Raw genomic sequence first — 26,954 nt, forward strand, 5'->3', positions numbered from 1 at the left:
GCAGAAACAGCAAAGACATACTCATCACCCTTTCCTTGGCACGTGTAACCTATTTGTACAAGCTCCCTGCATCACTGTCTGCAGACACCTGCAAACACACAGCCTTATTCAGGCCCCTCCCCAACACAAGCTCTTCTGCCTGTGCCCCAGATGCACATCCACCAGCAGCCCACGCTTGCTTGCACGCACGCATGCCCATTGCCTTTACTTCTCCAAGACTTCCTTCCACTTAAAATATAAATAATATGCCTTAAAGGTAAAACCCACAACCATATAAAAGCCACTGTAAATGCATTCCGTGTCTATATATCCACACTGTATCAGCGCATACCCCATCCAATCCTAACTTGATACACGCCCTTAAATGCATTCTTCCACTCCACGCCTTGCCACAACATGCTGCACAGCTTTAGAAAGAGCAAGGGAAAGCCCGAAGTTGTTTGAGGAGAGACTCAGTCTGGCTGGAAATTCTGCTTCTTAGTTGCTTCTGTGCCAAGCTGTGTTTCACTGGCCTCCATGTAGCGTGGGGTGAGAACTCCAGCCCTAGCAGCGCTGCTGATTTTGCCCATTTTCCTAGTCAAATATGGTAGGCAGGCAGATAGGTCAACACTCAATACACAGTTGGAAATGCGGTGGCAAGTACGTTTTCCAAGCATCATCATGCTTTGTAGCACACAGATGGTGAGTGTGCCACAAGTGGGCTTCACATCAAGCATCCTGTCAAATAAAGACCCAGGTGAGCACACAGCATCCTGCTTGTGAGAGCCTGTAAGAGTAGATATTTCTGCACAAATGAAATATACAGAGACATAAATATATATCTTGTGTGTGCATGCATGTAAACATGTATATACAAGATAATGTTTGAGTAACACAAGAAGAGTCGATCTTGTGCACTGTCTGCAAAGGGACTCACTGAATCTCAGGGTACAACATCCACCTTTGTCACTGCTGTGTGTGCTTGGCTCCCGTGTTATTTTTACGAGGGCCACAGCATTAACCTCATTAATTTACTTTAATCAGAGAACAGTATTAGTCCAAATGGTCCCACTTAAATCACAGAGGAGCTGTGGCCAACCCTTCAAATAGCCGCCTGTCCCCATTCACCCTCCTGCAGACAATTAAAACAGCCAAGTTCAGCGCGGCCGGGCTGTACCTTGGCACAACAGCCTTCCTCTCTTTGCAGGCTTTGTTTTCTGCTCTTAAGAGAAACACCTGCGCATCTCCAAGCAAGATCAGCTCAGAGCAGAGAAAGATCTCAGCTTAGAAGTTATGGGCTCCTCCACCAAGCCACACCCCAAACCTGGTGGGAGGAATAACTCTGGAGCTGAGAGCTCCAGCAAAGCAGAAGTCCTGAGGAGCCTACACCAAGCTCACCACGCTCACAAAGGGCTTCATTTGCACCCCAGCCAGCACCCCTGCCCGCTTCAGCCGCAGAGGAAGCGTTTGCACAAAGTGTTTTGGAAGCCACAGAGATGAACAGCCCTGCACCGAGGTGTGCCAGAGGCAGCAGTGGGGCACAGTGCTTACAGTAAGGAATGGCCTTCACAAAACTACAGCTCAGCTCTCGTTTCCCTGGCTTCTGCTGATGGCTACCACAGTGGTCTCTGGATGGGTCTGGCATCCAAATGAGGCCAATGTCCTTAGCCTCCTTTGTCAGCTACACTGGTAACAAAGTACCCTTAACTGGTACTACGTACTGGTAACTACGTACCCTTAAAAGTACCCCATGAGATCTTTGTGAATGCTACTAACCTGCCTTCTTCTAGCTTCAGAGCTGTTGTCATATAAACCTTACCATCACGTTCTACCACTGGAATTGCCCTGCTTTCTCAACAACTCAGAGATCCAGCCTGCAGGGAGAGATGAGGGGTGGGCACAGTTCAGTGGAACCCAAACACCTGCTGAGGGCCCAGACTACAGCCCTGGGGGCAGGAAAGCAGCTCTGCATCCCAGCTCACCCTGGCCAATTAGCAGACTGCACACTGCAAAGCTGGAACTCTACCCCAGCCTCCGCACAACAGGTGTCCATATGTACACTCTCACTGATAAGGAGGTCAATGCATGCTCCTCTATGCATTCATACACTTGTAAGCAAGCTTGACCTGGCAGAAGCCTACAGATGATCAGGGTTTGTGGAGCCACAGCAGCCAACATGTTTTTGAACAGGGCCCCAAAGGGGGTGTACCGAGCTCAGAAATCTCACAAAGACAATTCTGTATGGGAGGTGCAAGAGCAAAGGGCTTGAGGGAGCCAGCAAGTCCATCTTAAAACCCTTGGAAAATGGGCCAAGGCCAATTAACAACAAGCTGCAGCTGAGAGAGATGGGAGGATATCAAGATAAGAGAGATGGCAGGAAGCCTAGAAGAGATCAGAGCTTGGAGGGAAGAACAGAAAAAGCCTCCTGGGAATGAGTCTAAGTAGGACTGCTAAGGGAATTTAAACTAGTATCTCTCGGGGGGCCTTGGAAAGGGGGACATAGGTAATAGCCTTGTGAGATGCTGGTTAAGACAAAGAGCTAGGAGTGTGGAGGAGAGATAGGTGTTAGCTCAGGGAGATAGCAAGGGATGGGGAATGCACACTACAAGTACCTGAGATGGCGAGTTTTTAGAGCAATATAAGAAAAAGGATGGAGCTAGTTACGCTGCTCAGAAGCACGAGTACTCTGGCTGTAAGCAAAAGGGCTGCTGAGAATATAGGGACAGAGATTAATCTGAGGTTAAAATTATAAGCAAAAAACCAGCTGTATAGTTACCCACTCTTCTGCTTTGCTGGAGTGGAGACCTCCAGTCAGGTCACAAGCAAAGGCAGGTCACTCAAAAGCCAAAGCACCTTCTTGGTGAGGAAAGCACCAGTGAGAGCCAATACACCATGTCAAGGGCAGCCTCAAAGGGAGCAGCTGCACAGGGAACTCCTCTTGAACACAAATAACCTGGCATTCATGTTAGAAGCTAGTTTGCTTGCAGAGTCATTCCCCTGCAGACACTGCCTGGGATTTGGGAACGCTGTGTCATAGCTTGCTCTACTCCACCCCGTCCAATACCCCTGCCCACAAACACCCAGAAGATCGCAACTACATGAGACCCATCAGATTTGTGAATGTAGCAGCCGTTACACTTTATTTCATTGTTGTTGTTGCTTGCTTTTTTTATTTTTCCTTCTGATTGGAAAAGAAAGACAGAGAAAAGTTACAAAAGTACTAAAAGGCAACGGTATCGGCAGGGCATCCCTGTTCCCCACTCCCACCCGGGAGAGGGCAGCCTGCCACACCTGCGGGCTGGCACAAACAACTCTCCAAGGCCAAGCACCTCAGCAGCTCTTGCTAAGCAAAGCCTGGGGGCACAGGGCCACACGGGGGCTGCCACCCCAGCCACCTTCACAGGGCATGTGCCTCTTCAGATAGGTACCAGGCTACAGCTGTCTGTTCTCCTGAGCACAGGGATTTGGTCTGAAGGGGCAACACTTCCTGCTCTGTGCTGGTCAGCTTGATGTGGCAGCAGTTAAAAAGCTGAGGTGTGCCATCAAAACATGATAAGCAGTCTCTACAGGAGCAGGAGGAATGAGCAGAGGAATCGGCCTCTGTTAAAAGAAGGGACTTCTTGCAGGTAACCACGATGCTCTGCCAGAGGTACCTCACCAGCAAACACAAGCAGCCCCTTGGAGGTGGTGCTGGTGGTGGCCTAGCTGTGATAGTCTGGAGCCAAAGAGCAGGCAGAGCTGTAGCAGCATCAGGACACATGTCCCCTCACTGCCTTGCCCAGCTGTTCTGCCTGAGTGACAGGTGATGGGGGAGGGAAGAAGGTAGGGGTAGGAGATTCAGGTCCCCAGGCCTACATGGGCTTCAGGCTTTTGCCACGGGTCTCAGTGAAAGACCCAGAAAGCACCAGTGAATGCTGGTTCACTGTGTGGCCTCCTACTGGCAGCTGGACTGATCCTTGGCCTCATCCAACAAGTGGCATCAAAGACTTCCACACTGGAGCCGATTTAAAAAAAAAATTATTTCTACTACAGTTGCTGCCCTTTATCCAGACAAGAAGTAAACTACTCATTCCCCCTCGAACTCAGCCAGATACAGCCTCAGCATGGGGAATGCCTGGACAAAGAGGTTACTCTCTCCACCAAGTGCAGCAAGAGGAAATGCCTCGTCCCTTTGCCTCCTCAAAAGAGGCAAGAGCTTGCTCTGTTAGCTGTCGCCTTGCAGTATAAAACACATACATGCCTCAAGGCCAGATCCCAGTCAAACTCCAGTGGTACCAAGGCCTCATATGGTCCCACGGCCTCATATGGTCCCACCTGCCTTTGGACCATTCATGGAAAAACGTCCCACAGCTTCACCCAAGCTTCCATCCTGTTTATTCCACCAACAGGTGGACACAAAATAGAGGCCTCTTTCTCCCACTCCATCTGAAAATACTTGTTCCACTGACACAAAAAAAAGCCTACCAGAATTTGATAGCCAGCATAACAGGGGAGCGGAAAGCTTGCTGGAGACATTAGATTTGCTTGAGTTTGGTGACAGCAATTACCTTCAGCATCACAGTAGGTCAGCAGGGCATTTGGACAGCGCTATGGCAAAGCGCTGCATATCCCAGAACACAGACAGCCTCAGCAGAGAGGAGACTCAAGAGCACAGAGTCACCCCCAAGTTCTCCTATCTGATGATGCTGAGGGGACTAAGGGTGGGTGCTGCATGTTCTTGGATGGCTGAACAGAGACCTTCCATTCTAGAAATCTATTCTAACCCCTGATCTCTTGCTTCCCATTTCAATTCCATTTTAGATGATACCACTGAGTTGCCATCAGACCAGCTGGAACATGCAACTAGACGTGCCAGTTACCCCTTCTCACCTTCCTCTCCTAGTGACTTGCACACAAGAGCTTGACGTGAATGCAATTATAAAAATATCAGAGAATGATGTTCTTTCTTTGCAGGCAGCCCTGTATAGCCTCCGTCTCCAATCCTGAGCTCGCTTCTGAGGGGGAGAAGGATCAGGTCTATAGCAAAGCACTATAAACATAGATACTCCTGGGAAACTGACTGGACTTGGTTTCATACCCTGATCATTCATCCCTGCTGCTGTGTAGGCCATACTCTGAACCCCTCAGGGTTATCTTCAGCTACCATCATCCCCATAATTTGACACTGCCTTGGTGCCTGCCCTTGCAGTTTGTGGACCCAACTGGTTCTTTTTGCCTTGAAAGACAAAAAACCCTTTTCCCTTGCCGCTGTTCAGATACGCCAATGGTACGAAAACAGGCACTGCTGCAAAGCTGTATGCTTCCTGCTGCCAGAGAGGCTGTATTGCAAAGATGTGTCATTGTCCCCTTCTTCTCCCACCCATGCCCTTGGGTATCGCCACCTTCTCTTCTTCCTGCCAGGCAGGTGCTTGGTTGATAGTTCCTGAGGTTTTTGGAGAAACTCCTTCAGTAGGCACATGACGGTTCTTCCACTGGAGCTATTGGGCTCAGCGGCTTCAAGGTGCTGAGAGAACGGAAGGCAAAGGTGGATGGATCATACACAAAGTGGGGCGGCGGGCAGCCTCCATTGATGCTCTGCAGCAAAATAAAAGAAGGATGAAGTCAGTGCTCAGATAAGCCGCAAACAGTGAAGTCCTTGCCTCAAGTGCTTTGTCACATCCCTTTCTGGTAATTACACTTCTTTGAATGAGTCATGCTTACACCTGCAGCAAACGGCACTAAAATAGACAGTGAAGAACTTTGCTCATGTCCTTGCTCCTACCTCTCAGGAAAAAAAAGCATGTGTGCCCCCTCTTTCCAGGACTGAGGTCCCTGGAATCCACATGACCAGATTTCACAGCACTTGCAGCCACTAAGTGGAACAGGATATCCATGATGCACTTAGAATCCCAGAATCAGAACAGCATCACTGTCAGAAGGTATATACACGGAAAAGCTAAATTCAGGTTCACTTGGTCTTGAAAGAGCATCTACTACACTTTTAGAGCAGGGAGGTAAACAAAGTCAACTCTGAGGACTTGTTCTTCAGTCCTATTTTTCAACAGCTCTCCAGTAAGGATTCACAAATCATTCCTTCTTAATCTATAGTCCCAGACACACTGAAACTCTCCAGAGTTTTGGCTCCAGGCTCCACAGTTCAATGAGGAATGGCTGAGAGATGGTCAGAAGAAAAAATTCCACCTAAAAGCCTTACAGCCTGGTTCATATCATGGCCACTAGAGACCATTCTCTTCCCAGTTTGTTCTTGGTGTTCAGAGCATGGTCAGAGCAGAACCAGCCAAGGAGTCCAGAAATACTCATGCATCCCCGCACTGCATAACAGGCCAGAAATGCTGTTCCCCACTAAGCTGTGCTGGAACCTGTGGATCCTGAAGGAATTGCCAAAAAAGAGATTAATTTTGGCACTTCAAAGTCAGGTCTATCAGACAGCTGCAACCACATACCAGCACGGCAAGGTGATGTTTTGATGCCACCTGACTCTATCCTGGCTGGGTTTTAACTTGCACAGGCAGCTTTTCCCAGAAAGCTACTCAAATGGTCAGGCTTACCCAAACAGTCCTTCCAAACCAGAAAGTATTATAGAGGTGTCCGAGCCAGGCCCTGGGTGCTGCAGTCACTGCAGCAGGACCTGGAAGCCTCTATCTCCAGGATCTTGGCCATAGGTCAGCCCCATAGGGCAGCTCTCATGTCAGAGAAGGCCTCTTTAAAAGCCATTGTGGGTAGCATGTTCCTGCCTAGTTGGTACCTACTCTGCAAATTAAGATGGGCATATGAGAATGGAAAATGCCAACATGTTGCTTGGCATCAGCTGTGCCTGGAATTTCAGCCAGAAAATCATGCCCTGCTACATCCCCCTGACACCTTGGCCAGCAGCATAAGAAATAAGAGACGCAGATTTAAGGGCCTTTACTCAATAGCCACCTGCTGTGGGGTTATACATGGTGTGTGCTCTGGCAAGACTCAGAGCTGGAAGGTAACATAGCAACCCCTATTCAAAGTTAAGGGGCAGAATAAATCAGCACATTTGTCCTTCTCTAGAGCAGAGAAGGTCCCCTGCCAGTGCCAAGAGGGAACAGGAACAAAGAACCTGGCAGCCCCCTCCATTTTGAAATGCCAAACAGGATTAGGGAAGGCAGCTGAATCGGTTCATTTCTGGCGGACAGCAGATGGAGAAGAGGCTGGGGAAAGACAGGTCCAGAGGACGGATGAAAGTCATCCACAAAACTCACCAGGCTTTGGGTAGAAAAGCACCCTGGTGCTTCTCACTGGGCCTTCTTTTGGGGCCAATGTGTGGAGCAGAGAGCCCTCCCAGGGCACCATGAGGGAGACGGGGGCAGAACAAGGGCTGAGGTCAAGGACAGAGATGTGAGAAGACACAGGAGAATGCGGATTCATGGGTGGTCAGGCATCTGCAAGTAAGGCTCAAATGGCCCACAATCCCACCTCTTCATCGTGGCACCTCTCCAGCGGCCATGAGACAACAGCCGGAGAAGGCAGGGTGGGAAGGGCCCCGTGCCCAGCTGCAGGCATTCACGGCAACACCCTGGCTGACCTGCAGTCATTTATAACCCCAAGCAGTACAAGTGTGTCCTGCACCTAACTCCATGACTGGCAGCACAGCACCTCTCTAGGGACCTTGCTGGAGGAAAGAAAGCACTGGCACCAAATCTCACCACTCTCTTCTTGCAGAAGAGTATGTTTTCTTTGGAGCTCATATCCTGATCTCGGGATGACCAGGCCTGATCTGGCTTAGTCCACGACACCATTTGGGATCACAGCATGTGGTGGTCTGGCTCTAATGAACAGCACAAGGCACAGCTCTGTAGATGCATTCCCAGAAAGAAGATGGACAGGGATGGCTGCCAGAGAGTGGAACATGTTCCTCCCACCCCATCGCCTGGGCCAGCTGCCTCCCTGTAGACTGGGCAAGTGTCCTAGCCAGCCTGCCCTTCTTCTTGGGTGCCAGCACCAACCAATGACACCCAGAACATCGCTTTGACTAAGGAAGGCTGTCAGAGTTGCTGCTGCTATTGCAGGCCCCTGGTGAGCTTGCCACAAACCTGCCTGACAGCCCCTGCTGAGCAACCCCAGGCCAGCTCCTGCAGAGGCTCCTTGGAGCACAAACACTCCACGCTCAACATTAAAGGCTGATGTGTTCACTCTAATGGCATTTGAGCAGCTGGGTAACTCACACAAAATGGAGCCTAATATGGGCCCCGTGCTAATGGCAATCATTAACCAGAGCCCTCAATGTCTTAAGCAATATATTTACACAGCTGGAGAACTGCCTGAGATACAAGCACTTGCTGCTGGCAGGAGGGCGCACACACTCAGACGCACACTCTGGCACACTCACCGGCTCTCACACGCTTCAGGTTCTCCCCAGCACACACACACATTCCCTTGGTCACTTGTCCACATCCCTCTGTGTACACAAAGACCTCCTCCAGACTTGGAAATCTTCTCCACTCATACAAATCCTGTCCACTCCCATCAAAACTCAAGCCAAGCATGGGCCACACTCAACCAGCATCCAGGGGAGAGTCCAAGGGAGCACAGCTCATCACTTCCTTGTACAACCGCCCAGACCAGAAGGTGGTTTCAGTACTTGCAGGCACTCAGGCTGCTTCATTGCACACCTCATTTGAGTTACTCGAGCTCCTAAGGGAGCTAGTTCATGTTACACACAGTTCGAACAACTATGCACAGACCACCCTGATCACACATGCTTGTTAGCACGCACCCAGACATACATTCTTCCCTTATATACACATGCCTACATGTACGATCTTACAAACCTGTGCTGTGGTCACCCAATGGGATTATCACGATCAAGTAAGTACAGTTGGCGAATAAGAAACAAGGCTTGAAACATGCCTGAAGCAGACACACTTCAAGAAGTACACCTAAAGATGGTACAGATAGCAACCCGATGTTGGTGTCTCAAATACCAGTGATATTAAACATCATAGAACAAATGCAGAATTTCAATCATATGAGCAGCCCTCAGAAAACAGAATTGCTCCATAAATCTATCTGTATCATAACAATACGCTTCAGCAAGGAAAAAGTACACAGGGAGAAGATAAACAGGTAGAGAATAAATCTACTAGTACAAACCCACATTCTTCCTAGAAACCCATCCCTTACCCCTATGAAGTCTGGGAAAATATCCCAAATGCAGATTATGAAATAACTTAATTTTGGACTCATGATTCCACAGAAGCATGGTTCTCTTCTTAGAACAAAGCAAAAACAAGCTCCAAACATGCTTTCAGCTGTGGGTATGACAATCCCCACAGGAGAAGGGGAAAGTGAAGTTACCTAACACAACAATGTCTTAGAAGGGAGTGGTGTGCTAGGGGTGATGCTAAACTAAACCCTGCTTAATACTCTTTGGTCCTCTTTCACAAGAGCTCTGGTATCCTGGTGGGATTCAAAAATCAGACCAGCTTGTGCACTCTGCCAACCCATCCCCTACTCAGGGCCAATCCAGCACAGGAGTCCCTTCTTTCCTACCCTTGGGCCTCAGCGATTGGGAAACACTGTCTACTTCCATTTAAAGGATGCTGTTTTCCAGTAGGGGATGCCACTCAGAGGTGGGTGGATGATCCCTGTGCAGTCTGCAGACGCACTTGTCACAAGTCCTTTGGGATGAAAGGCACCATGTAATTGCAAGTTGTAAAGGCGCATCCGATTCCCACCACTGCCCTGTGTGGAAAGGAATAAATCCCCAGAAGAGCTTTGGCAAACACAGATGCCTGCCTGCGATGCTGCCTGCTTGTGAGACAGTCGCCTTGCCCAGGAGTGGGCAGAGCCAGAGGTAGTATTGATATTCAGGCAAGGCACAGAGAGAACAAAGGCTGTCAGACTCCACGGTGGAGCATTTACAGGTGCTTTTAATTACATTGCTTTTAATTCCACTTTGACCTCCTTCCTCTCACCCCTGCCGGGTGGTAGAAAAGAAACTGGTGACACCTAACTTCGATGTGTGAAACCATGAGCTGTGAGCAAAGGCAAGGGATCCTCATGTCTGCTCCTAGCTACATCTGTAATTCCAGACACGGTCCTAAACCAAGCCACTTCCTATCATCTGTGCCTCAGTTTCTCCTGTGCACAATACATACGCCATAGTCAGGCAGCCAGGATGAAGCCAGGTCTAGGTGTTTCGACCTTCTGATGAGAGGTGATTCCCTTCCAATTAGTCTTGCTGCAGGCAGTTTGCAAGAAATAGTCACTGACAAGCAGGACCAGCTCCTCCAGAAGTGCAGCAATTCACATTTAACTGCTTCTTCATTAACTCCAATAGGGCCTCCGACAATTTATTCCAGTCACAAACCCAGAGCAGCTCAAAGAGTAATTTTTCAAGGGCAAAACCCTTCCCTCTTGAAAGTTTCTCCTCCACATCCAGGTTCATATGCAGTATTTCAGGGGACAGCCAAAAGACAGACCATGACAGAACTTCATTTTGAGACTACTCTTCCCCCTTCTCTTCCAAGGAAAGGAAAGGTGAACTCCAAATGCTGTTCTGACAAGGAAAACAAAACTCTGTAGTTAGCACTGTTTTCCTGTGTTCTCCATCACCCTTCCCAAAAAGGCCTATCTACCCCCACCAGCGTAAGGCTGCCTAAAACCCACTTCCTTATGTGCAACCCCATTGCAAAGAGCAGTTCAATACTTTACAAATACATCACTTGTTCCTCTTAGAAAAGACCAAAAAAAAAATAATCTATTAAACATTTGCAAATATGCTTGCAGAGTTGTCAGGTGGCAACTACCAGATTCAGAGAGATGTCACCAGACAGACAACACTGAATTTCTGTGGAAGGTACTTCAAAGGGTCTAGCAGATGCTTGCTGGTCACTAGCCCAAAACCAGAAATAGGCCAGTTTCACCTACGGGTCCTGGCAGGCACCAGTGTGATAAGCCTTTCTCCTCCTTTCTCTCACGTGTCTTCTGAGATGTGTCTCTGACAAAGCTGACTGGAAGCTTTTATTTTGCCTGCCCGACAATCTGAAGGGAGGAAGCTGCCTGATGAAAAGGGACAGCTAAGTCATTCCGAGGGGCAGGCTGTCAGTGCTCCCTGACCAACCTGGGGGACTCATTGCTCCAGGGTCCCAGTGAAGATCACGCTTTGAAGGCCACACAAAGCTCTCAGGAACAAGTGAACCAATCCATACCCCCTACTAGCGAGCTGTGTCTTGTCCCCACTTTCTCTCCTTCTCATGCAGAACAGCCTGTGCTTCCTTGCACACAACCTGCAGCAGTTCCTGCACACACCACAGGGTCTGCCTGTGCCTAAACAGGAGGAGAAGCTCCAAGCAAGCACAGACAGAGGCAAGGCACGATCTGGCCCTAAACCTCGTAACTACATCTGAGTCCTTTAACAGTTTTGGTCTGTACACAAGTGACGCTGCCTTGTCCTCTCTTTCCTCCCCACCTTCCCCTTTCCAGGCCTCTCTGCGTGGCAGGAACATCTTCCCTCCAGGGAGATCGCAGCCAGCTGCCCTCGCAGTTCTCCTCCCTTCAGGCCAGGAACCCCACTTCCCGTGCTTCTCACAGGCCTGCCACGTGGTGTGGCCTCGAGCATGTGTGGCTTCCAGTTTGCATGGGGCCAGGGCAACCCAATTCCCTCCGGCCAGGCAGGCTGGCACAGAGGAGCACGCTGTTTTCAACTTAAAGGGAAACCAAATTAAAACTGCAAAGTGAGTATTAATTACCCTGGCGTAAGGAGGCTGCGAACACATGCTGACACAATGCACTTGCCTCTGGACAAACCGCCCCAGCCGTGGAAGCCAAGCGCAGGAAGTGGGTGTATTATGGAAGAGGTGTGTGGGAAAAGAGGATTACAGCTCTAGGGACTGGGAGAGGGAACGGGTGCCAGGTTCCCACAGCCACGCGAACAAAGGGGAACAAGGAGCAACTTCAGTGGACCTGGATGCAGCAGTAAAAGACATGCCTGATCTGCCATCTTGGACTTTGAAGCTCTGCCAGAAGACAGTGGCAGAGCTGCTGTGACCCTCTGCCATCCCCTATCCCTCTCTCCACTCCATCACCGAGGTGTGATCCAAAAAGCACCAAATCTGTCCCAGTCTCTGTAAAACATGCCTTGGCACTTTCCCAGCCCCTTGAACCAGCCACAGCCATCATCAACACACAGGGCTGTACCAGGTCACTGGGCTGCACACCTCAGTCCTAACCTCCTTTCTACCCCTCCTCTTCCCTGCCCCCCACCCCGAATTCTTAACCCAGACCCACAACCCACATCAGACCATAAAGCAAGGACAGCACTGAAGGCGCTGGATGTCAGCCTCTTGACTCACCATCCACTCGCTACTTTCATGGTGCTGCCTAGATTACAGAGCTCTTGGTTATTCCACAACATCTATTCTGCAAGCACTTACATGATTTAATGGATGCAAGGGTATACATGGCAGGAATTTATGAAAAGCAGGCAGCAATAAAAATTCTTTTCTCTAAGGAAGCAGAAGAGAGGCACGACAGTCCCTCTTCTGGCTGCTATGGACAAGCTGAAGACTGGTTAGTCTTTACCATGAAATCCAGTAAAAGCAATGCTAAATAAAACAATGTTTGGAGCCAGATGTTTGGGATAGTTTTTAACACTTGGCTGCACTGGATCCTTCCCCACACTGAAGAAACTCTGGACAAAATCTTTTCTCAGGAATTATTTAGACCAAGGGCTGGGGATCTCCAGAGCCAGCAATCGCTGCAGAGACCTTCAGCAGGCAGCTTGGTGGCTGGGCTGGGAAGAGCATAGGGAGCTGGTTTCCCCAGCAAGCAGATATTTGTGCTCTCACGTAGCAGAGGACCTTCTCCATGGTGCTCAGCAGAGGTGTGCCCATCAACAGGAGACAAGAGCCCACCTAGGGAACTGGAGTGCTAAAAAGTCCATGAGGGCCTTCTACCCAGCAAGTAACCCAAGGATGCAACTCTTGTTGCCTCTAAAGGGCAGGTTTGGATTTAGTCATTCAGTCACATCCTAAAGACAACCAGGAGGGTCTGACAAACTGTTAGCAAGCTGCAGTTTAGGATCTCTGCTGCCTGAGATTTCAGAGCTGTTCAGACTGCATGATATGGTATGAATAAGGACTGTGGTTGGAAGATCAAAGCCCAGACTTCAGTTCTCCTCACACTCTCTCTCTTCAGGCAAGTCACATTCTCTGATGGTTTCTCAGTTTAACTCACTCTGAAATTGCAATCATGATATTTATCTGCCTCTGAGATGCTATATGCAGCAATGTTTGGGAAGCACCTTGGGAGCCTATGATGGAATGGGCAGCGTGTGTGCGTGTGCGTGCGTGTGCGTGCATACGTGTGCGTGTGTACACACAAAATCTTCCACCTTGGGTATCTGCCAATAAGGCTCAGGCCAGCATATCTCCTGCTCAGATCCAAGCTGAAAGGGTCCCTTGTTTTAGAAGAAAGCCCAGCATGTTTCTGCAGTGGCCTTTTAGGATGCAGATTCAAGAGATAAGAGACAGGGAAGTCATTCCAGGGATGTGGCCCCTGTCCAAACAGAGGGCGTTCTCAACATTGATAAGATCAATGCAAGAGCACAAGACGTTTATGTTCCGATTTAAAATTCTTATTTTATTTTTACATAGCAGAAAACATCTCTCTGATCAGTCAGGTTATCAGATTGGCCTTGAAATCCTTACTCCTTCTCTGCCTGCCCTGACAAGAGCTCCCAAGACACCTAGGGGCTTGCCAGTTGTGTCCTCTACCCACCTACTGCTCAGATAAGCCCAGCTCCACCAATCCCACCCAGAGACTCTGTGTAGGAGTTCATGAAAGAAGAAAAAGAACAGAACTAGATGGCAGACTTGTAACCCTCATCCCAAGACAGACTGAAGACATATGGTATTATAGAAAGACTCTGGAAGATGGGTCTCTGCATTCAGAGCTGGATACATCTGACCAAGCCTGGTCCAGGGCAGAGGCAGTTACACCCCTCAAGCTCATGCTCCTGTACTTATACTCCCTCGAGTGCAAAGGAAGCGTCTCCACGCAACACTCATCCGCACTACACAAACATGATGTGGATGCTAAAATACCCACACACATGTGCAACCCCTCTCACCCATGCTTAGCACCTTGCTTCCAGTTACAGACATTACACTGGCTGATACTTTGGGACACCAGTGACCAGGTCTGCATACACACATTGTCCAGCAACACGCAATACCCATGTAGGCCCACATCTACTGCTCTTCTTGCAATGACACGTGCTGTGCTACATGAATCTATTATGCACAAATCCATACTTCATACACACGCTGCCACCTCAAATTTATCTCTGCTTGCCTGCCTGTGGGGGCAGATTCTCCTCTTCCATTATCCATGAGTACAAAAGGGAGATTTTAAAATATTATTTTCTCTTCACTGTAGGCCCTGACCTCTCACAGCTGCTATTCCTAAAACATTTCAAACACTACCAAGCTGCTGCACACTTCAGAAGTTTATTAAATCTCTCTGCCTTAATCTGTCTAGGTTCTTATGGCTTGTCACATTACTGTCCCATCATCTCACATAACTGCTGAGCAAGTGGAAAGGCTGTGGTCTAACATCACCTGAGTTGACCCATAAGAAGGTGAAGTACAGGGAACAACGACAAGGTGGCACCTAAGCATTAAAACAACATGCGGAGAAGCAAAACCCAGCCTAGGTCACCTGCTTGAGAAAGACTCCCAAGGACATTTCTAAGGGCTGAAATTGTGTTTCAGTGCCAGAGGGCAAAGACGCTGCCCCTGCATCTCACCTTCCCATGGGAGTCTCTTCCAGCAGAAGAAGGAGGAAAAGCATAGCGGAGATAATGCATGAGAGAGCAGCACCTTGCATCCTGACACACCAGCAAAGCCCCAAGATATCAAGGCAATCAAAATATCAGTCAGGAGGAGGGTATTTCTAAAAGCACGCATTATCTCACAACCGTGAGACTGTCCTCAGCAAGAACAGTATAAAAATGCTCCACTGATGCTACTAGCAGGTTATCATCACCATCTGCATCTCACAGGAGAGAGTAAGCATAATCCCTTCTCCTTCAAGCTATTCAGCAACAGGAGAAATGGAAGGAGAAAGTAGGTCTCCTTGCTTCAAACCCCTGGCATAAACCATGAGGTAGCCTGCCCGTGCCTCAGATAAGGTTCACTGACTCAGTCTCCATCCAGTTGTACACTGCCCACCTCAGCTCAGAAAGGGGCTGCACACTCCTTACCTATGCTGAAATGGGAACACTTGTTCATCAGGGCTTCTCAGGGCTACAGTGACACAAACAAACTGGTTCACTTGGTGATGTTTCCTGTTCAGACACGCAGACAGCTGCCTGCTTCCTCCTTTAACAGATCATCAACCCATTTGCTAGAGAGACCTGTCTTCATTTCTTCCACCCTCACCACAATGGCAAAGTCCCAACACCAAACTTGGTTCTCTGTTGCTAAGGGTCTGGTGACACAAGCCTCTCACCTTGCCTCCTGCTATCATCCTTAGCAAAAGGCCAGATTTAGCAGGGCCTCAGAATAGCCCTCCCAAGTGAGCTAAGGTCCCTGGTGTATTCTGACTCCATTATGAAGTGCTGGGCAAGAGCCAGAAATCACAGAATGGTTGAGGCTGGCAGGCATCTCTAGAGATAGGCAGGATTGAAGTGCCCTGGCAGAGAGCTTATGAGGAGTTAGAGAAATTGTGTTCAGATCTGCACGAGGCTCTAGCCATCCCTACGTGCTCCTCCTCCTCTCAAATACCAAATTCACCCACAAAGCAGTGACAAGCAGGGGTACCCAACAGCATGTCCAGAAACAGTAGCACTTCTGGCCACACAAAGGCATCAGTCCCATGCCCTGCTGGGAAGGAAGGATTCTGGTCTGCCATTCATCCCTCTTGTAAGGCTATAATTACTGCAGTGAAAGTAGCAATCTTATCACAAAGGATATCTGTTTGCTTCACCACGACCTGTTTTTACCTGTGTATCACAAACATGTGGGGGATTTTACAAGGCTCCGTGAAATGAGGTACTTGTTCCGGCTGCAAGGTTCAAAGCCACGCACACATCTCCGGCAGCACCATATGGCACTGACTAAAACAAAGCCAAGGTGCCTACAAAGGAGACAGGCTGAAGAGTCAGGGGATGGGTACTAGAGACGAAGGTTCAGAGCTGAGGGCAGCACAAACTACAAGCAGGGAAGCTGGGCAAACCTAGCCCTGCTAGGCACCTGTGTGCTCAAGAATGGGAGCTGGACAACCCTAGCCCTGCCAGGCATATGTGTGCTAACGAACGGGAGATGCTCAGACATTGCAGTGTCAGGCCAGAGACAAATCCATTCAAGCAATCTAGCTCTCATCTGCCATCATTCAGTCCCACATCCATTCTGCAGACACCACACAGTTACATACCCTTTTCTGCAGCTATCTACCAGTACCTCTCACCCACACCAAGCATCACTTTTTACCTCAGATGAGCACTTCCTCTGGTCAAGAAAGATCCAAATGGCACCTTATGGGACAGCTATACATAGCCGTAGGAGCTCACTGCAGGGGATGTAAAGTTTCACTCCAAGAAAGCTTTGAACCCATGATCTCCAAAATGGAAAAGCCTGGATGTTATTAGCCTCACCTAACCTAAATTGTAACTACAGCACATACTCGAGACTAACAGCTTTTGTTATGCAGTTGATCAAGCCACAGAAAACCTCCAGAAATAATCTGGGCATAGATGTTCAAAGACAATCACCATGTTTAGATATATGTGGAAAGATGAAGAAACTGCACCAAAGAAGGGCAACTTACATGAATTTTAATAACTCTAGTCTTCGTTCCACAATGCTTCTTGAGCAGCATCTTCTGAAAGACAAGTAGAATTCATGGATTAGTAGCAGTAGCACAAGGCAACAGAAAGAGCGAGGGTGTAGGGACTCCCTTTTCATCAGCATTTAATTAGCAAACAAGATAGATGGATGGATGGCTAAGTGAGTTATGAAAGACTAAGAATTACCGGTGGTGGCAAGAAAGAAATCCACCTAATCTGAGACTGTCTCACCTAATCTGCAATGGCTGATACTCCACGTTTTAAAAGAATGTACACAAAATTCCACAGAGAAAGAGACGGAACGACCGCCCAAAAGGAAGTTTCTTCCTAATTTGTGTCAATTAGTGGTTAGACTTTGCCCTGAAGCAGGTGAATTTATCTTCCTTTTATATGAAGAAAAAAATTGTCTATTTAACATGTGGAACAGCTATTTTTCATTAACTTTACTTAGAATTAAAAAACAAGGTTTAGTTAGAATTAAAAACCTGCCCACAGTCCTAAATCCTTTTGCCATATATTGTAAGAGCCATTAAACTTGTCATAACATATGAACTGCACAACTTAGCAAACAGGATATAACTTAAAAGAGCAGTTACACTGCATAACTACAGAAATCAACAGGTGAGTTGCAGCTCTATCCCTGTTCTGAGGCAGTGCTTTGAAAGCTGGCAAGTGAATAAAATCATTCTTTCCCCTCAAAAATTTCTTTCAAATGACTCAAAGTGGAAAAAACAAGGTTTCGAGAGAGAGAAGAGTTTTTCCATGAAAAAAATACTTCAACTACATTTTTTATAGTGAAAAACCTGGTGATGGAAGGATGCTTCTCCAGCAGACTTTTGAAAGAAATAATAGATATTCCTAGCTCCTGACTGTTTTTTACCCTTTCCCAGTTGGAAAGCTGTGTAAAGTGTGAGAAACCACCCTCCCCTCACTGCTTTAACAATGCAACTGAAGTGTTTTTCAGATGAAGTTCTTAACACAGAAGATCTGTGGAAAGATCCCACCATTTTACCAATATGGATAGTAAAGAGTGAAACCTTTCTACTTCCTCTCTGCTTTTGTTTGTAGTCTTCCTGCTTTTCCCCATAGAAGATAAAAGCAACACAGTAAAGGGACCCTTGGAAACAAACGAGAAAACATACAAAACTCACACCTCAAAATAATCTCAGGAAAAAAAAGTCCCAAAACTACAGACAGTGGTCAGGTAAATGCATACATTCTTTTTTCCATCCATGCGAGCACAGCACCAAGGACTCAATGAGTCTTTGCACAGACCAGGTAGAAGGAGACAAAGGGAACAACTGAACTGAACTAACCTAAGCTTGCGTTGTCTGAGTAATCAAGCCAATTCTCTGGGAAATCCTATAAAACAACACAGGGCTCCATTCCCACACAGGCTACAAGGCAATTACTATAAGGCTGGTGTTTACTGTGAGGTTACCACCTTTAAGATTCCCCACAACCACACAGCGAAAAAAGACTGAGGAGAACAGAGAATTCGGTGGAACCAACAAACCCCAGGGGTGCAGGGAAGGGCAAAGTGAGGAACTGTGAGGTCTTGAAAAGTTTTGGTCTCTCTGTAAGCTTTTCTTCTAGACTGCTGTGACACGTTGGCTGGTGGGGATGAGGAAGGTAAGCGAGATAGCTCATGCCATAAGCCACAGGGTGGGATAAAATGTGTGAGACAAAGTAGGGTTGAGTAATGAGAATCAGAACTCTGGATTTTGAGCCCCATCCTTGATAGTAAGAACACTGTTACAGTGGGACATACTCTGCCACATCCCACTGAGTACAAGCTGTGTGACTTCAGGTAAGACTCCCAGCTTCCCTAGGCTGCTGTAAAGCTGAGCTTTATAGTGGTACTTGGCTGAATGTCCAAGGATGGAGCAAGGCTGTGATACCAAATTCCACAGTGCCTCAATATTACCATGGGATCATCTACTGAAAGATGAAAAGTATCTTTAAACCCAACTCTGTCAGTCAGGGATGACTGGGGTACAAGAAAAGACAGTACTTCACAACTACAAATCAGCAGAGGTTGCAAGGCCTTAAACTTACTATCTTGGCCTCCTATTAAAACGCACAGGGAGGAACAACAGCAACAGCAATTACAAAGCAACAACAAAGACTGACTGAAAAACGTGAACTAGCCTGTGGGTGGATGGATGGACAACTGGCCAGATTCTACCAAAAGGAATTCAAGCACTCAGCTGTATCCCAAGTCTTACACTTCTGAGAGAAAACAGAGGTGTTCTTTTAGTGATGCTGTCACGATGGGCTTTTTGATGGACTTAGTACTATAAAAAAACACGACATTCACGCAGCCACAGGTAGCAAAACTGAAGCATAAACCTCAGCAGAGGCAGCCCTCCAGAGCTGCTGGGTCCTCCTATTTCCACTTAGACTAGAAGTGGAGCAAGAGAGCTTGTGCTGCACTCTTCCAGCTTCACTGCAAGGGTTCAAGCTCATCGTAAGAGACAAAACAGAGGGAGGGAGAGGGCGCAAGCCAGCCACATGATCCTGCAGCTGAGAATGAACAAATAGAAGGACAGTTATCAAATGTCATTCTATTCAATCAAATTGCTTCCACTTCACTTGCAGCCACATGCTCTCTGCACCCAGCACAGTAAAGCTGTGCTCTACAAAAAGAAAGTCAAGCATCTTTATATGGCTTTCCATTCCTCGGTTTTCCCTTTCCTTGCCAAACCTGAGCACAGACTTTTGGATAGGGAAGCTAAAACGCAGTGCTGCCTAGCAACAGCCAGGGACTTTCCATGGCAGCTTCTCCTCATCCTCCCTCTGGAGACCTCCACGTCACAAGCCAGCCACGAGATGCAGCAACTTATTAACTCCTATTTACATAGATACAAGGCAGAGCTGAAATAACATTTATTTGGGTACATGACTTGAAGTAGGCTAAAGTTGGGGGGAATGGCCTGTAAGAAAGGTGACACGTTCAATTTAGTAATCCTAGGATTATTCCTAACTACTAGGCCAATCTGGAAATGCAGTTTTATTTCCTCAACTCATTTTTTGGGAGCTACTACAGAGCAGTGATTTGCTGAAGGTCATGGAGAATGTTAGTAGCAGAGCTGAGAAAAAACCGCAGGGTTTGGTTTCTGATACTTTCTTTCACCTGAAGAAAAGGAAATGGAAGCAAGAGGCAGCACCTGTGCTCAGCCTCTCTATTTCAATTAAAAAGCCTCTCCTGTTGGTCTCCAACTGCTGGCATCAGAGCTGAAACCTACAGCTTGAGAGCACTACTACTTGCACAAAGGAAAGTTTATTTTACAGTCTGCTGTGGCTTCTACTTAAAGGAGGAAATGACATAACTAAGGAAATGTGGAAAGTGTTTTTGAGGGTGCAAGAGTTTTGTCTCACTCTAAAAATAAAGCTGAATTAGAACATTTCAGGGTTAAACTCCCAGAAAACAGCAGGATCAGTTCAGTCCATGAACCCTCCCACCAATCTCCCCTCCTGTTACACAAACACTCTGCTCATATCCCAGTGACTCTCTCAGCCCTGGACCTGGTTTCAGAAGAAAGCTTCAGGGACTGGAAATGATCACTTAGAGGGTTACATATTTACTGAACGACATGCAGTAGTAACAAACCCCTGAACTGGCACAAGTGGCTTTGCTGCACATCACTGCCACATCAAAATACCATGTTAAGAGCAGAGCTGAACCACCAGCTCTGCTTCTCTTGGAGCACAGCTCTAGTCCAGCCTTGCTTCAGTAGACAACTCCAAATAAACCACAGTGCTTCAAGTCCTTTAACACTGACTTGAGCAGTTCTGAACTAATCCAGGAGGTAAGTGGCACACGCACATATTGGCTACTGCGTTCAGAACTATCATATACAAGCCACATTGTTCCGATGACTGTAATATATATTAACAACCAAATTATAGGTATTTTTAATGCAAGGTCATTCAAGGAATAGCGAAATCGTCAAGAAGAATGGATTTATGTCACACTACTCCAGTTCAGAAATAAATATTTAAAACTCTGGCAGCAAACAGTTTAAAGGCAGGCATCACAGCTTAATTTTGAAATATTTAAGAGTCTGAACAATCTCTTAAATCAGTGTACAATGCAAAATATCTGCTTGTATATTAATAAACACCTTTTATCTTACATCTGCTTTTTAGATGCACATCTTTATTTTTAGAGTGGTTTCATTTTCACTACCTCCACAGAACAACACTACAGCTCTTGTGTCTTGGTGTGGGGTTTTTTTTATTATTAATTTTACTATCTAGCTGTAGTTTTAAACTTAATGGCCTGTCTAGAGTTGAACGCAGTTTAACTACTGGTTCTTTGCAAACTAGTTTAGTCTATGTCATGCAAGAGAGAACAGGAACTCTCAGTTCAGCTTAACTCATAACTTCATTCACAAAAACATCAGCACACTTCATCAAATGCTACATACTGATATACAATCAGCTTGTTACGGCTCAAGAATTTTGCACAGATTTTCATGTGTTCAACAAAAAAAATTTGAAAATTTTTAAAAAGTCCGTGTTCTGTAGACTTGCTGTAACTTGACTCAAAGACCAGACTTTTAGAAGAACATCAAGTAGGCCAGAACTCTGCCTTTCGTAAGTTTTTCCAAAGAAGGGCTGATGCTTTGACTGAATGCATGGACTTGTCTGTCACTTGTTGACATCTTAAAACTCTTGAAAGGATACAAAGTTTTTAGCAGACTAAGTTTTAAGAAAAAGTCTCCTTGGCTCTGTAACTCTTGTTTTCCTTCCCTGCTGTTGACCCTACCAACCAGTTTCCCAGTTGTCAAGAGTCCTCCAGGAACAAGGCAGACCAAGCTTGAATGTCTATCCCAGAAAATAAATACAGAAACAGACTGATGATGCTGTGTTGTTTGTCTGGAAAATGAACAAGAAGAAGAAACACTACAACGTCAGGAGAAACTGCACTGTAAGCCACAGTAGGAGGCTGACGAGAAGGGAGAAATCATTCTCAGTGATGTGATGTCCATAAAGAGAAATGATGACAGCAAGGCAGTGAAGCAGCTCCATGGCCAAATAAGCAGAGGGCTGACAGGGCCTCAACAAGATGCTCCTTGTGACAGGGAAGTGAAGCAGACACCAACACAGAGGCAACACAAATGTGTGAGCTCCAGCCCAACACTACTCCCGGGGCACAGGCCGAGCTGGCCAGGGAAGTTCAGCCCCACAGCCCTTCTTTCCTGGGAAGGCATTTAAGAACAAGGAATTTGCCTCACTTCCTTCTCTACTAGCCTCTAGAGCCGTGTTTGGGCTGGGAAGAGTGGCCTTCAGTACCTACCAACTCCCAGACAAAGCCAGCACTGCTCAGGCAGGGAGGGCATGCAGAGGGTTAAGGCTCAGGGCAGGGACACAGCTGCAGTGCAGCGGGCAGGCACAAGGTCACTACTGGGCAGTGTGCTGTGGCTATACGCTTCTGCCTGATGGAGCCCCACACCTCCACCCCACTGCGTGGCACAGGGTGGACAGCCCAAGGGGGCTGCAGGGGCTGGAGGCCCACAGCTGCACCCCACCAGAGAGCGAGGAGATACACATCCAGGAGAACCAGCAGCAGCCTCAGGCTACCAACAAAACAGACTTCATCGGGGTCCTTTTCATAGCACAGGCCAATTTCAAGGAAGGGGATCAGCTACTGTCAAAGGTGGCTCCCACAAGCCAGACCTGAAACCCTGAAAGACCCCAGCCAGAGCTCAGCAGCAAAGGCTGAAGCTTTTGGTGCCTCCCTGACCTGACAGCTCCAGGCACCTCTGGGCTAAAACACTGCATAAACAGGGTGTTAGGCTGCAGACGTCTCCCACGCAGGTGAGCGGTGCTCCATGCCCACACAGCAGGGTGTGAGTGAGCCAGGCCATGGCTCCTGCCCTTTCACCAACATGGCGATGGGTACTCTGCAAGGGACAAAGCTGGGGGTGCCCTCCCAATCGGTTTAGGAGGATAACAAGCAAAAAAAACCTTTAAAGGGATTTTGTAGGTTGATTTTGGACTAGGTTTTTAAATTCCTCAGCACTAAGCAGCGCTGCTAGGGCACAGGCATCACTTCATAGCTCAGCACCACAAAAACTATAAGGAAAAAAGAATAGGTCACAGGCTCCTCCTTACTGCTGTAAAGCTCAAGCAACTCCAGCTGACCTTACTCCCCAGCTAGGCTCAGCCTCTCAGACACACATGACTTTAATCAGGAGAAAAACAAGGGGGCCAGGCCTTTTGAGCTGCCACCTGAGGGTGCGCTATATTTGCATCACCAAGGGTGCCCCATGCCAGAGGAGCACCCACTGCCTGGGCTCATGGGGGCAAGGCTGCTACCCAGCATATCCACATGCCAGGCATGGACACAAACTCCCTGTCCAGCCCCTGCAGCAGAACAGCACCAGGAGAGCTGTTTCAGCCCCAGCCTCAGATCACAATTACCATCCGTCACAGTCTGCACGCTGCTCCACCAGATGTTACAACAGCCTCACAGCACTTAAATAGAGGCTTTTCTGAGTGGTTTGGCCAACAGGCCCCTCCTATAAACCCCAGCATCCAAAGACTGTAAGTTGTGGTGATACGTTGAACATCCTGAAAAGCCTCTGAACTCTTCACAAAGTTATTTGTATTTTATATTCTGTTGAATTAATCATTCATGCTTTTTTGCCACATTTATCCTCAATCTGTCTGAAACCCCTTCAAAATGTCAACACATTTGGTCTCCTGACACTGTCGTAACACGCCCCCTTCTCTATGACAGGGCAGCTCCCAGTTTTTCCAGGCAGCACCTTGGACTTACTGTGCCACAAATCCACAGCCTCCATATAGAGCAAGCACTGACTGCTTAGTGCCTCTGGGCAGGGCAGTAGAGGAAATGCTGATTAAGCAATCATTGACAACAAATTCAATTTAAAAAAAAAATAAGAAAAAGGAAAGAAAACAGACAAGGCCTTACACAAAAACAGTGTACTGCAGGGACTTGCCTGGGTTCGTACAGACGGCAAATGGTAGACCATGAAAACCACAACAAAATAACTTCTGTGGTCACCAAAATCCCCTCCAACATAGTGTCATTAGTAACCTCATTTTATGCAGTACTAGGGAAGAGCTCAGCTGTCACTGCTAGAGAGATAGGGATGAGAGCCTACAGCAAACCCAAAATGGCCTTGAAACACAAGTGGGTCCTAACTGGCAGTACTGCAAGTCAATCCTGTAAGTGATTGCTCTCTAAATAAGCACAAACCAGTTGCATCTCAATCCAGAAAGATGCACAGGTGATCACCACAGAGTGGCACCAGGCTGCTGGGCCCCAGCAATGCCTGCTACAGAGGAGTGTGAGCTGACACCTGGCCCGTAAGGTCTGCCACCTGGCACAGCATCCAAATTCCCACTGCTCCTCAGGCCCAGAGAGCAGACAAAATTGTTCAAGTTACAGCCTGCTTTCTGAAGTTCTCCCTCAATATCACACTAGAGCCATAGCTATTGCAAACAACAGCTACCTATTCACACAGTTATAGTCTAAGCAGACAGATTCTCTGCCCGTCTGCAGGTGACTCTGTTTTTGTACTACTCCTCTGTTACCTTTGTGGCATACGGTCTCCATGTGTGTTTTAGATCTATACAGAAGCCCCAAAGTCCCATCCTCCTACGCATAGATAAAATGGCCCAGATCTGCCCTGGCACTTTTACCCACGAGCCCTTTGATTAGAATTTTGATACAGAGGAAGTGAACACTCTGATGCATCTCTGGCTCAGCAGCCGCTTCCCCTGCTGGTCTGGCAGAGTCTGAGCCTGCTGATCTGCAGGGTCCATCAGATGGTTCATCTATTCACTCCTCGCCAATCCCAAATCCCTCACTGAGTTTTCTTTGAGGCCTGGAAAAAATGCAAAGCCCATTTGTGCAGGAAACGGACCTGAAAGCTCCAGCACCTGTGGTGTAAGAAAAGTATAAAGAAGGGGCAGGATTCATTAATTCCCTATCACTCATGTGCATATGCCAAAATTATGAAAGTTCAAATGCTGGGCTTGCCCCTCCTGCTCACTAGAGCCTGGGAAGGGAGGAGGGGTCTAGTTTCACAGCTGGCAGGCATAGTAGCAGCTCCTGAGAAAAAGCTTACAAGGCTTTTAATTCAGGGTTGCCAACGTGACTGTTTCCTCCCTTAATTTCTGGCCTTGGCTCCAAAGCTGTCCACGGGGAACATCCAGTCTAGTCTAACTTATCATCTGATGTCTTTATAGTTTTTGCCTCACTTCTGCAGTCCCAGCTCACAACTGTGAGCTGAAACCTTTGCTCAGACGCGACTCTCAAAGCCCTCCCTCCCTGCGGACTTTTGCCATAGGCAGAGCTAGGGCACAAGGCACTGTTGTCTCCTGCGCTTTATCCCGTCTCCCTCAGCGCTGCTGCTGCAGCACATGGGACATGGCAACGCTGGGGGCTTGACACAAGTAGCCCCATTTGCTGTTTAAACACTGTCCCCAAGCACACCAAGAAGGGGTTAAGACATTAGCACAAGTAAGGCAACAGAGTAAACACAGTTTCTTCTAAGCAGGGAGACACAGAGAGGGCTCTGAAAGTCACACAGCTGTATAGCCTGGGAAAGAAAAAAAAAAAAACAAAAACCCAAAAAACAGTGAAATACACAGGCTCTCACCAGCTGTGATATTACAGGGACACAAAATGGAAGAGAATCCACAGATGGCAGCTCCAAACCCAAAGGACAACGGTGCTACCAGATTGCCTTCACACCATCCTTGGTTAACTGAAAAAGCTGCAAGACACTCTAAAGGCTTTGTGCAAGCTATAAGGCCTGGTGTACACCAGACAGAAAGTGAACAGGCATCCAGGGCACCAGATTTCCAGAAGAGACTGCATGCTTGCACAGGTTTGCCCTGGCAGAGAAAAGGATAGCTGTCTGCTCTGCATGGAGGGCAAAAAAACCCAACAAAACAAAACACAAACAAACCCCAACAGCAACAAAACCAAATAAAAAACAAAACCACAGCTCAAAATTGCTTCAAATCCAGATTTCTAAGCCAATTTATTCATGATATTGAGCCAACCTGAATGTTGTAGATGGTGTTAACAAGTATTTAAGTATAAATTTTTGGCTCTGAATGCCTGTTTGGTCAGCCCCCCCAAGAATTGCCCTAAAGAGTATAGTTAGGACAACGGACTTCAGAAGGTATAAAACTCACACTCTATCTACCTAATCCATCACAGAAAGAGTCCAATGGAGATCAATGCGTTTGTTAGGGGACAACCTGGAATACACAGGTTTTCAGCAGATTCTTAATCAGAGGGTTGTTCTTAGCAGAGCTTCTCAAAAGTAAGGCAACATGAGGTGTACTCATTGCACTAAATGAGGAAAGGATTCTTCTCGGGCACAGAAAGCTGGCATGTTCATGCTCTTCACAACATGAAAAGGTGACTCAATCACCTCCCACCCTCTCTCCAGCTCAATGCAAAGGACATTACCTCAGGGAACCCTTACCTCAGGTTTAGCTGGTGCTGCTGGGAGCGCTTTCAAAGGCAACTTTAAGCAGAAAACACATAAGGTCACATCTTCAAATGAGAACTCAGATTTGCAGAGAACGGAGAAACTTTGAAAAAGCCAAATGCAGGCTGACTGCATAAACAGCTTCAAGAAGCCAAAACAAGGCTGTCCGAAACAAGCAAACATCCTGAGCCATAGGGCTTGCTCAGGCTCCACAGAGTCTGAACACAGGGCACAGAGTCCTGCTCCTTCTCCACCCGACACACGCATGTGTGTCATGCTTGCACAGCCCCACAGCATATTTCACCTCTCACGTGACTATGCCTACTTGCGAGATCCCTTTTGTTTGCATGAGTACATGACAGTAATTTTACACAAACAAGTACTATATTAGAGATCACAGGCCAGAAGATTATTAGTAAACCAGAGAGACCACATTTTAAAATAGACATCCATAAAGTGAGAATAGCAGACCACTAATAACCACAGAGAGAAATGAAATAACTCAACTGTTCCCATATTCCCCACCCTACCACCTACTTGTCTCCCCAATCCCACACCCCACTGAACCTCACATACACGTTAGCAACAAGAGAACATGCCGAAGTGGCTAATTAGCTAACAAGACAAAGGCCTCTGACTCCAGGGAGCTAATCCATTTATACAGCACG

General features: G+C 47.4%; 1 protein-coding gene across 1 annotated transcript in view; it reads right to left on the minus strand.

Moving 5' to 3' along the window:
• Positions 1 to 5,424: 5,424 nt before the first annotated feature.
• LOC104276286 overlaps positions 5,425 to 26,954 on the minus strand; it is a 54,226-nt gene continuing 32,696 nt past the window's right edge. Inside the window, exons 4-5 of the mRNA XM_009872543.1 lie at positions 16,780 to 16,833; positions 5,425 to 5,553 (exon numbers count right to left, since the gene is read on the minus strand). Coding sequence (XP_009870845.1) covers positions 5,425 to 5,553; positions 16,780 to 16,833 — 183 coding nt within the window. The remainder of the gene's footprint in view (positions 5,554 to 16,779; positions 16,834 to 26,954) is intronic.

Source organism: Apaloderma vittatum, unplaced genomic scaffold, assembly GCF_000703405.1.
Source record: "Apaloderma vittatum isolate BGI_N311 unplaced genomic scaffold, ASM70340v1 scaffold9097, whole genome shotgun sequence".
Classification (NCBI taxonomy): domain Eukaryota; kingdom Metazoa; phylum Chordata; class Aves; order Trogoniformes; family Trogonidae; genus Apaloderma; species Apaloderma vittatum.